At 40.6% G+C, this 12156-nt stretch overlaps 2 protein-coding genes across 2 annotated transcripts in view; one reads left to right on the top strand and one right to left on the bottom strand.

The window, feature by feature from the left end:
- The first annotated feature begins 1129 nt into the window (after window positions 1-1129).
- C7H10orf88 (chromosome 7 C10orf88 homolog) lies at window positions 1130-7933 on the top strand. The gene is made up of 5 exons (XM_035547532.2): window positions 1130-1931; window positions 2683-2755; window positions 3319-3525; window positions 3843-4306; window positions 5353-7933. The coding sequence occupies exons 1-5, from the start codon at window positions 1399-1401 to the stop codon at window positions 5579-5581; spliced, it is 1506 nt and encodes a 501-aa protein (XP_035403425.2). The 5' UTR covers window positions 1130-1398; the 3' UTR covers window positions 5582-7933.
- The window catches only part of LOC118248514 (deleted in malignant brain tumors 1 protein-like), a 106624-nt gene continuing 101686 nt past the window's right edge, over window positions 7219-12156 (bottom strand). The window contains 6 exon segments of the mRNA XM_050711951.1: window positions 7219-7391; window positions 8421-8686; window positions 9002-9387; window positions 9991-10163; window positions 10974-11194; window positions 11959-12103. Coding sequence (XP_050567908.1) covers window positions 7219-7391; window positions 8421-8686; window positions 9002-9387; window positions 9991-10163; window positions 10974-11194; window positions 11959-12103 — 1364 coding nt within the window.

Genomic DNA, 12156 nt, shown 5'->3' on the forward strand with positions numbered 1-12156 from the left:
CTTGGCTCTCAGCTGCTCGGCACGGGAGAACTAGAAGAACAAGAATGCTCTGCTCTGAAGGTAAACAATCGAAAAAGCACTCCGATACCTCACCTCTGCCAGGGAAACGGGAAGTAAAATTTCACCCATTAGGCTCGTGATAAAACTGGTTAGGCAGCTTAACGCAAATAAAAAAAGCAGCACACTCCGAAATACCGTTTGGAGACAGGCAGACAAATCGTGTGAGGACCAAACTGGTTTATTGCGAAAGATTTAAGCTGATACCACCTGAGATAAAGTTGGAGATTATATGAGATGAGGAACATAAAAACATTGCTACCAATGGATACGATAATTAGGATATTTATACTGGCCACCGTCAGATCAGTAAAATCTACTCTTTGAAATTTCATCTTGTTCTTTATTTTTCATTATTTTATCTTTACTTTAAAAATATCAAAAATGTAGTGCATATGAACACGTGGAAATCCCATAAACATATATCACACAAGGATTTTAGCCAGTCCCATCTGCATTAAAGATAATTTTCCTCACCCAAAATCTGTAATTTTGAGGACTTCATCACTCTTCCAGGATCAGAATAATCTGAGGCATCATGCAGCCACATCATCATCCAAAGCAGAAAACAAATGCTTCTAAAGCTGGATGAATTTGCAATGCACTTCAGAAGTATCATGCACATTTAGAAACTCAAATAGGAGGCTAATACAACACAGTATTCAAGCTAAAGCACTTGTATTGATTAATTTTAATTAATTCATTTTAAATTAAAACAGAGCAAATCCATTGTTTTTCCAGTGGTGAATCACATAAAACAATGTCTTAAGTTAAAAAAAAAAAAAAAAGCAGAGATCCCAACAGTGTTTGCAATATTGTCTTGTGTAAAGCCTGTTCAAGTCCATCTTCCTATTTAACGCGGCTAATTAATTTGCTTCAGCCAAAGCACCAGGTGGACTGGGAGACCCGATACTCGTGCTCCCAGGGTACATCCATACCGCAGCACCATGAGAAACTTTCCCCGACTCCAGAAGCCGGGACCCTAGTGAAAATTAAATGAACCCAATCTTTTATTTATATTCTCTTCCTCCGTGACACACTACTAGCATGCAGCGCGGGAAACGGGGCTGCGGTACTCCAAACTTTCCCATTTTATCAGGTTCTGTACCACCGGCACGCTTTTAGGGTTTTTTATTTGTCCAGAAGAGCGGTTTCAGTTTGTTTGTTTGTTTGCTTGTTTATTTTTACTGACAGGGACCAAGGGCACGCTTGCCCACGCGGAGCACCGAGACCCCCGGTGTCCACAACAGCGGGCTTTTGCTCGCCGCAGACCCCCGGGGGGCGAAAGGAGCCTGGAGCCGAGCCCCTCAACGTGGACCCCGCGTTCGAGCCCTGCTCTCGATGCCTGAGGGCGACCCGATGAGGGTCGCCCTGACAGCAGCCTCCGTCACCGCCACCGCCTCACACACCACCCACCCACCCGCGCATGCGCGCGCCCGCCGCCATGTTAGGGCGCCCTCCTCCCTCCGACCCCGTCCCAGCGGGCTCCGTGGCGGCGGGGCGATGGCGAGCGGCTGCGTGGCGGCCGCTCCGCACCCCGGCGGCCCCGGGGAGCCTCCCGGCGTGGCGGCGGGGTGCTCGTGGCCCTGCTCGCCGCCGGGCGGGCTGGCCCGGGTGCTGTGCGTGCGGCGAGGCGGGGCAGCGGGGCCGTGCGGCGCTTCCCCCGGCGGCAGCGAGGCTGTGGTGGCGGAGCGGCGGGCGGGCGGCGGGGGCGAGGCGGGCTGCGTGCTGCAGCTGGAGTGCCGACCGCCCGGCGCCGAGGAGGTGGCCGCCGTCGGCGTGGTGAGCGAGGCCCGCAACATGGAGGTGTACGCGGGCGAGGAGTACTGCGGCACCGGCCGCGGCGAGAGCCTGGGCGCCGCGGTGCCGCGGGGGTGAGTGAGCTCCTGCCCCGCCGCCATCTTCTGGCTGCGGGCATCGCCCGCGCCTCCCCGGGGCGGCCCCGGCGGCTGCGGGGGGGCGAGGGGAGGGGTCGTGGTTTCGTGCCTCTGTAGCCACCGAAACGCTTCAGTCACTTACAAAGCGTTACTCGGAAGTGCTGTTGGGTGAGACCGCAACGAGGGTACGTGCTGCTTTTCTATCCCGTTTAACCTCCCTGGGCAAAACATCTGTCTGTTCCTTTGAGCGGGCCTCTTGTCGCAGATCCTTGCCAGAAGATCTCGTCTCTCTGGTATGTAGGCACCCCAGGCTTCAAGAACAAGAGAGAAAAATAAAAAATACAGGATTTGTTTTCCCCTTCGATGTTGCCGTCCGTGTTTTGCCGGGGGAGTTAAAACAATGTCTTTTCTCTTTTGTTTTTAAGTCGTTACGTGGCACATCTGCTTAATTAGCTAAGTAAAAACAACCGACTCAGAGCCTCAGGGAAGATGTGTGAATAACGTACTGAACCTCAAAAAGCTGCTCTAGCAGATAATGTACGTACACATACAAATCGCTTCTTATACACGTGTCTGATCGGATTCAATACAAGTTGAATATAAACATTAAAACTGCTGTACCACAGCAGAAACGTGTTTGAGCCAGTCTTGTTTCTTATCTGAATGTCTACTGGTATTGTGTATTTCAACTAAATTAAAAATAACTTTATGTTAGTGATGTCACAGCCAGCTTATTTTATTTTTGTAGTGAAACTGAAAAGGTTACTTTATACAAAAAGTATCTGAAATTGGAATGCCCAGCAGCCTCCTGTAGAATTAAGGTAGGGAGTTCAACATAATTGTTTAATTTTCATTGTCTCTTTAATCACTTCATTGACTAAATTGCATTGCTCTTACTCAATTACAGTTATTTTTATGCAGTAATCAGTTCATATAAACACTTAAAATCAGGTACATGATGTCTTCATAGGTCTCTTAATTTTGAATCATGATAGTCTTTTTATGAGGACCTAATATATATGAGCAAGATATCCTATTAGAGAAAAAAATTCATAAACCAGATAAATTATAGGTAAACTACAGTTGCTATATAATTAGAATTGTAAACTCTGCGTTACTATTACTGTATGCTAGTAACTCTGTGATGCAGGTCAATAACCATAGGAAAATCTGTGCAGCTACTGCTTAAGTACTTTGAAGATGAGGAGCTTTTTGATCTTTGGGTCGTGCAACCTCCTTCTGTTCCACTCAAAAGTCTCCTAAGTGTAATGACAAGGAGAAATCAGCTTTATTTCCCCAGAAAAGAGCTCAGCATATTCATACAAAGAAAACATGATTTTTCTTTTTTCCCTAACCAATATACTTTTTTTCCTTCTTGTGATAGCTGCTCTCCATTGGTGAGAAACAAAGGGTACTCATCAGTAAAATAATTGTAGAAGTGAAAACAGTGTCTGCAAAACTAGCAACTGATTTTCCTTCACTAGGATCGAGCATAGATCTAGACAGAGTGCAAACTATAATGGAATCTATGGGATCTAAGTTGTCTCCTGGTGCTCAGCAACTCATGGACATGGTCCGATATCAGCAGAAAGTAAGTTATTGTGCTGTTCCATAAGCATGAATAGTATCGACCTGTGACTTTGCCTTCCATAATGGTCAAGCATGTTCCAAACAGATTTGGTGAATAAGGTTTTTTACCTAGACTTCCTGCTGCTTTAATCGTGGTTTAACTATTTCCCTCTACTTTTCCCTAGGAATATTATTCACAAATACTTTTAAAGTAATTATATTATACTATTAGAATGTTGTAATTACTAGAGTTTTTAAGTATATACTAGTCGTTATGATATAATTTTCAGTCTCTTTTAATACTTAATATTTAAGGATATTGTTTTTTCTTGCCATCAGAACAGTTTACCTCTTGGAGACAAACTTAGTTGGATCTTTGGGAAAAATTCAGACTTTGGAAATGAGAATCCAGTAGATGGATTACACAGTGCAACTATTCAGATGTCACAGGATCAATCAGCCAGTGAACCTTTGTCTGTCAAAAACCCTTTAACAAGTGAAACAGTATGTGAAGACTCAAAAATAAATCTTGATCAGAACACACAGGTATCTGAAAGAGAGAATACTTCTGATTCTGGAGGACTTACTACCCAGCAAAATACAGTTGACTTCAGAAACGATCTTAAAGTCATGGGATCTTTGCTTATGCAGGAGCAAACAAACCAAAATGTAGCTAGTCCACAGGTGCTTCTTCCTTTTCTTCAAAACATCTGTAGTCAGGTTAATCATCTTCGGCTAAAAGATGGTGATAGGCATCTCAGTAAAAATACGGTGACTAAAGAGGAAGGCATTCAGGCTGTTGGGTAAGTTAAGTTTGATATGCCTAGTATAGTAGAAGTTTGTATTAGCAAGTTCAAAAAAAAAAAACATAAGCATTTTATTGTCATTAACAGCAATAGTGAGCCTTAAAATCTGATTTTGAAGGCTGTGTGGTGATAAACATGACTACAGTTTTTCAGATGAGCTGCTTGAAGATAAGATTTTTCTAAAAGAAACCACAAAATCATTTGATTTGCTAAATTGTTTTCGTCTTCTTTCTGTATCTCTCCTTTTTCCTCCGTTTCACCTTTTATGGTTTAAAAAATGTGTGGTTGTTCTGTTCAGTTACATGCATTTAGTATGTCCTTCTCCTCTGTTCCTGCGTTTTCACTTCAACTGCTTCTGTCTCCTAAATTGTCATCCCTTCCTAGTTTTCCTGTTGTGCCATGATCTCTCTGCTGTGCTTGGTGTATCTTCATGCCATCAGCCTTTCCTATACCTCCTCACTTGTTTGCATTTACAGTGCAAACTTCATTCTAGCAGTGCAGCCAGTTTGATAGATACCCAAAGAACAGTAGAAGAAATGGTGAGATGTAGGAGTGTTGCCTAGGAGGCAAAGTTCTAATAACGCCCGAAAATCTCCAGATCCTGGGAAAGTACAGTGTTTTTAATGAATACTGATGCAAAAATAAATAATGCACAGTGTATATAACTCTGGAAACACTTGGAAAGAATAAAGCCTGTCATGCTGACGCTGTTTGAACTTTGTTTATACTGTTGAGCTATATGGATTTTGTTACTTGTAACTGCACCTTCTCACGTATCACTGAGCCTTTTTAAAAGTAAGGTAGAAAGATGGTGACTGTATATCCTCTTGTTTATTAAAAAATTCTCACATTTAAAACGTGGCAGACAGGAAAGATACTTTGCTTTTGCTAAAAAAAAAAAAAAAAAAAAAACTAATACCATCCAAAACTCATCGTCTACAAAATGAGATGTTAGACTTAAATGAAGTTCAAGTGCACAGATTGCTATTATGCCCCTTGTTAAGAAATAGGTTATACTGATTTTTAACTTGCTCTTTTTACAGAGTAGAACAGCAGCCTATTTGCTCCTATTTGGAAAAGATCATCTCAAAAAATATGGATCTGATGGAGAAAAAACTAATGGACTATATTGATCGCCAAATCCAGGCTCTTCAGACGCACATAGATAATAAAATGGTTCTGTTAATGGACTTGGTTCAGAACTCAAAGCAAAACAAAATTTCACAAGCACACTGTGATTCTAGTGAGGGGTTCTCTAATGGAGAAAGATAAATGTATATAGATATAGAACTACAATGTAAGTATTTTTAAGGGCAATTACTCTTTACAAAGCTAAGTATTTATGGAATTATAACCGTAAAGAACCTCAGTGTTGTTAACTTGCATTATGTTACTGTAATTCTATCCACTATTGTACACAGTTCTTAGCTTTATGAAAGATCATAAGAACCTGTGGTTTTCCTAAATAAGAATTTTGTATGCCCTTTGTGGCTTATTTATTTAAAGAGCATTGCTAAAAGCCCTGTAAAACACAGTTTCCCAGTTTCAGTTTGAACAAGGGAGAGGAGTACTCTAAATAAATCGAGTTACAGCTTATCTCTTTACGTACACGTAATTAATTCAATTTTCTTCTGTCTTGTATGTAGTGTGTTACCCCTAGAAGGCAACATGGTTTCCTTGTGGCTTTGGTTTATTTTAATGGCACTCCCGTTGAAGTGGTTTATTACTCCAGCTGTGAAAGGAATGGCAGTACTTGTATTGCTTCATTTAAACTCTGCAAGAAATCAGGTGTAGAGAGGTAGAATCCCCAACCTGGGTTCTTTGAAAGCCCTCTTGGCTGTACAGGCACCAAAGTTAGGAATATAGGCTCCTTAAGTGATGTCTAAAATGGGGATGTTAGGCTTTTTCCTTCATAAATGAATCGAGCCATGCAGGAACAACTGTAATAAATGTATACAGAGCAGACTTGTATTTATCCATGTTTCACTATCTGAAGAGAGTACTTCATTCGTGGTCCTTCCCCAGGGGGACCTGCTATGCAAAACAGAATGTGCTGGGTTAGGATCTGCTGCGTTTCAGCAGTCTTAGGCCAAAGAATTAGTCTTATTGTGTCATGTTTACTGTAATCTCTTTGGATCAGATCTGCTGTCATTTGAGGAGGTACAAGTATGTCTCAAAGTCCCTCGTTATTGGAAGGTCGGTCTTCATGCTTCATTTTGGTAATTGCTCTTTGAAATCTGGGGTGCACCATTTAACTTTGTACAGGGACTTAACAGTGGACTCCTAAGTTGAACGTAGAAAGAGTGGTTGCATGTGGTGTCTTGAAATGCTTTGAGCAAAAGCTATAGATGGAGAAGCAAGTGTTGAGTGAACAAGCAGAGGCATGTAGTAGGCATGTACAATCCAGTCTCTTTACCTAGCTTACCTAAAATTTTCTACTCCAAGAAAACTGATGTATTTTGGAGACAATCAGCCACTCACAAAAGTAGATTGCAAAGACAGGACAACTTGTATAGAACAAATATCTCATAGCTGTCCCTCAACATAGCTCATGCCAAGTGCTGTTTCAAAGTGATTTGAAAATATAAAAAGTTTTTTTTTTTTTTGAAGGACCTAAATTCTCATACTTCAGAGGTATACATTTACTTCTAGAGTTATTTTTAGATGCTTTCTAAACAGTAACGCCCTGATGTAGACACCAGCATTCTTTCTACTCAATTTAAGATACAGTCAAGGTTGAGGTGGTTCTCTTTTTATAATTAAAAAGGTTGAAGTGTTTCCAAGCATTGTTGCGTTCTGGGGCTGTTAGTTTATTGAGTTTGTTTGTTGGTTTCTTTTTTTCCCTCTCCCCTCTTTGAGTGACAGAATCTGAACAGAAGTTGACACAAATTCACAATATCCTGAAGTAGTTAATATGAACTGTGGAGTTTCTGGTAGCCATATGCTGGCTGGCGTTTGTAATGTTTTAGTATTGTAGCTACCACAATAATAACATTTGAAATCAAAGCCACAAATGAAAGAATGTAGAAACTCTTTCGTTGCAGGTTTGAGGTTTCTTCAGCATCTGTTTTAGTGAGGGTTTCTGTGTAGAGAAAACAGAAAGTGGCATGTTTAAAGTTTTCTGAATACCATGTCATTTCAGTGAAGGCTCAGCATTTTTCAGATATTTTTTCTGAGGGGTTGACCATACTGATTTGCAAATTCTGAACTTGTACTGAAGAATTGTAAAATTTTATAATAAAATGACAATGCATAAGGGCATCACAATGTTAATAAATACTGTTGTATCACTGCAGTCAAGTTCTTGCCCATCGGTGTTATCTTATCATTATCTTCAGAAATGGATAGATGGGAGACGTTGTTGAAGCAATGTTGGGCAAAAAAGGAACTTGTGATTCTAACCCTGTACCTTCTAAGAGTTGCCTAGATGGTCCTTGGTAAAGCTGATTATTTTTCTGTAAATCGTGGAAGACACTATGAGAATTGATCTGTTTTATAATACTTTGAATGTGATCTGTTTGCACTTGAAACTTTTTCACTTTGTAAATGTGTCCAGTTTCTAGCATGTGGTTGCAAAATTTTTCGCTCATTGAAATAAATGGGAACATGTTTAAAGTGCTGCTAAAGTTGAGAGGTCAATAAATGTTTAATATATTAGTATTAAGAGCCTGACTAATAGTAAGTACTTTTATTTAGCAGCTGAAAGCATGTGGTACAACACACTTTTCTTGGGTGAAGGTTTGTGCCCAATAAAAGATGGAGCAAAAAATACAGTGGGAGTTGCAGTAAAGGCTTTTTAAAATAGCCGTCCTGTATTTTCCAGTCTGTTTCACTTTAGCTCTCAGTACTGAAATGTCTTGCCATTCATAACTTTTTTCTGAATGTGTAGTAATTCTGCATATACTACTTTTGTAATTAGCCGTGCTTATTTTTCTGCATCGAAGATTTGAACTCAAAAGACTGTCATCAGTCTATCAGTTTGAAAAGTACTTCTGTGATTGACACTGTATCAGTTCTGCACTAGTAAAATCCACTTATTAGTGGAATGAAGGTAATGGATTTACACCAAGGAAGAGCTTAATCGGATCCTTAATTTATGTATCCCTCTTACCTGAGTGATCAGCAGCCCTGAGATCTCTCTTCAGGCGGATAGGACCCACTACAGCCTTGGCTTTCCAAGTGTATGAAGAAGCAGCTCTTTTCTGCCTGGAGATACAGCCTTCAGTACAGCGAGAGTTTGTGGTACTGTCACAAATCAAAATGTCACACTGGAGATAAACTGATGAAAAGCTCCGCAGGAACCTGAAGGCGTTAAATTTGAATCTTCCATAGTGCTCAATGGGTGGGTAGGTTACCACAGTGTCATCTTTATTACAGCTGCAACAGAATTTACAGATTTGTTAAGGAGGTCCGCATACAATAACCATTCTTGCTAAATAAATACTCAGCTGTAACCAGAGCATTTAACTAAGGCTATTTTTTTTAACATGGGCATACAGTGATGTTCCCCTCCCAGTGCAACGTGGTACACTTTTTTCCTGGCATGTAATGCCTTTAAATTTCTATGAAATATAGCTTCCAACCACAGTCTCCTAAAGATAAGTGGAGAAGAGATAAAAGAACTACATTTGATGTAGAGGTTATATTTTCTTACATAGTAGGAGATGGTTGTAAAGTAATTTAGGGTCTTACCCACTTCTGATTAAGTCGTATGTTACTGATCCAAAATCAGGTTGTGGAGATGCTACGCAGGTATCGACAAACACCAGAAGATCTGGGTCGGAGGAATGAAGACTGACTTGAGCAAAAAGAGTTTGGTTCAAGTCTACGTAATAGGGGGACTGAAGCACTGGGCTGGAGAATGAATCTGAATCGTAGAACGACATGCTAACGTTGTATCTTCCCACAGAGGTCGTGTTCTTGATTAGATTATTTTCTGTTACGTAAATGACTTCTACAGTTGAGTTGTTCTCCATTATGCATTTTGCAACGATCTGTACGCTCTTCTTGCGCGTGATAATCTTGTCAGTTTCAGAGAGAGTTATGATGTTGGTGTAAGTGATACGATGACCTTCATCCTGTAAAAGGAACAGCATGAAATAGTTGCGATTATATGGGCACTGCAGTCGAAAGCAACTGTGTTAAGTTGCATGAAATGTTGCAACCAAAAAAAATAATCATCCCTTGTACCTGTGTGTCCCAAATGCTGAACCAACCCCAAAGCAGGTTAAGGAATACTGCATGGAGTGTGGGAAGTATCAAAGCTCCGTTTCAGTCACCCTTATCTAAACGATGCTGTTAATGAGCTCTTAGGAACCCTGCCATCATTGGGCTTTTTCCATCTCCTTGTGACTTGTATCACTTGCAGGGAATGTTGGAGTTACATTCCTAGCATTGTGTTACTTTTGATAATCTGGATGTAGAGGGAATGAAGTAAAATAAAAAGTCTGGAATGAATTTGTGTGGATTCTCCTGGGTTTCGTTTGAAAGGCTTGTGATCATTAGATTCTAACAGAGCAAAATGTTTTCAGCTCCAAGGCTGGAAGCAAGCAATTAGATGAGCTATGTGGAAGTAAATCTGCTGTTAGCTTGTTCACGTACGATTCATAAACTGTTCTGACAAGCTCTTGTCATTCCCAAGCTATTGTTGGCTTATTTGCAGAACTTTTTTCCCCCTTTACCTTTTTAGTTGTTCCACAGCTGCTTAATGGGAAGGAGAAAATCACGGGATCAGTGGAAACTGGCTTGCAGGTTGGGTCGTTCAGCTGCAGGTGAGTTTCATTGTAGCCAAAGGAGTCCAGGTAATCCTTGCTCACAACAATTTCCAGTCTGTCTGAAGAGCATGTAAGCGATGCTGCCATTGAAAGAGAAATTAAAATAAGTTATCACAAAATCTGCTGTGGTCATTTCTCACCTGCTCTGGATCAAGACCTGTCCTTGAGCCTTTTGCATAGTTCTTGAGCTGTCAGAGCCTGAATCTGAAATGTCTCGTGCATGTTTGAAGTAATACAAAATTTCATGCTTGACTCTCAAAAAATGTGAGGCAAGCAAAGCCATGTAAAACTCATGCTGAAAGTTTAATTGTAATCCCAGTAACATGGAATGAATTGCAGCCTTTATAAAAGGGAAAATGAATCAAAATGACAGTGCAGGATGGCGGGTGAGGAAATTGACGTCAAGGTTTTGGAGGCAGCCCTTCCCACCTCAAGTTAATGGGAAGAAGGCTCTGCAGATGTACAGAACAAATAAGAAAAACTGTCCAGCTCAAGGGGAAAGGAAATTACAACACACACAACCTCCATTTGACCGAGTACCTGGGGGAACAAACACATTTAAAGGAACCAGTCAGAAAAATTTATCTGTACGTCTTTAGGAGGGTAACAATGCCTGTTGTGTCCAAACAACAACCCCTCAGGTTTTCAGTGGAGTTGGCCAGAAAAAGGACCAAAAAGACTGAAAAACAAGCTTTATTCTGCAGCTAGGTCAGGGAATAACTTATGTTCTATAAGTGAGACTAATGTGATTTGTTTTTTTTATATACTTGAAGAGAGTTAGTGGCTACCGCTATAAAGGCTTAAATCCTCAGTCACAACTGTCAGATTTTTTCTGTATTTTCTACGGAGGGGAAGACTCGTACGTGAAAGTGAGAAGTGAATACACCTACTGTCAGGCTCTGGGGGATCTGGCAGAATGCTGGTATACTGAGCGGAAAATCCTCTGTAGGAGTTGGCGTAGTCTGTAGACAACACAACTGTCATGCCGTTTGAAGAAGATTGAAAGGTGGGCCGAGAAATGCCACATACTTTTCCAATTAAGCCAGTGTTAGTGGTGAGGCCATCATAGACTGCCAGAAAGTCAAATTGGCAGTTTTGATCCAGTTCCAGGCTGTAGACAGAGAAAAAATGATGATAGGAAACATGAGTGTAGAGAACATTGCTCATATTGGATAAAGGATTCAGTACGGATAGCAACTGACAAGTCCCAGTCAATTGAAATAGAAGAATGGAGAATAAAAGAACACACAAATCAATGTTATTAAAAACAAATAAAACATGGAAAACTCTTAGGCAAGAAATAATTAAGTGCACGATTCTACTCTCATTGAAATAGAAATTTTGCTAGCGCTCTCAACACAGTCAGCTACATTTATAGTATCAGAACTACAAATATTGATGGTAAATTACTTAATAAAAATAACCACACCTTCAAATATATTAAAGGAAAAAAATTGCATTAAAATAAAGAAGTGCTTTTAAAGTGTAGGTTTGACTCAAGTGGATCTCTGATGCCTCTTATGTGTATCACCAGAGGAAAAGGAAGGCTTTTGTCCTTTTTATGTCTGTTTTAAGCATGTTCCTTACGTAGCAAGTGCTTCATGCTGTTGGATTTAAATTCAGGCTAGCTTGTGGACACCTCATGGCTAGTCACCTGAAAAGCTTTCTGTGTTTCACTGACTGGCTCTGCAGTAGCTATAGAGCACTGTACAGTGATTTTGTACATGTTGCAATTACCTTATCATAAAGAGTCACCAAATCATATTGGTTTTACATGTCTACAGATGTTCTAAAAGCACTTCTGCTTGCTGTGTTTAAAGCAATGCTTCTAAACAGAATAACAAAAGAACAGTTGAGTGTAGGGCGTTTACTCACAACAAATCCTTAAACTGTAAGTTTATCTTCGATTTTTTTGCAGTTTGTATGTGCCAGACGCAGTATGTGAATGGAGGGTAAGAGGATGGGTAGTTGGGACTGATAAGTGTCCCGTTGGGACCTGTTAAGCTTCCCCCACAACGTGCTGAAAAGAAGAGCAGACACATTGGTAACACAGCAGTATATATAACAATAAAA

Source organism: Cygnus atratus, chromosome 7 (genome assembly GCF_013377495.2).
Source record: "Cygnus atratus isolate AKBS03 ecotype Queensland, Australia chromosome 7, CAtr_DNAZoo_HiC_assembly, whole genome shotgun sequence".
NCBI lineage: Eukaryota > Metazoa > Chordata > Aves > Anseriformes > Anatidae > Cygnus > Cygnus atratus.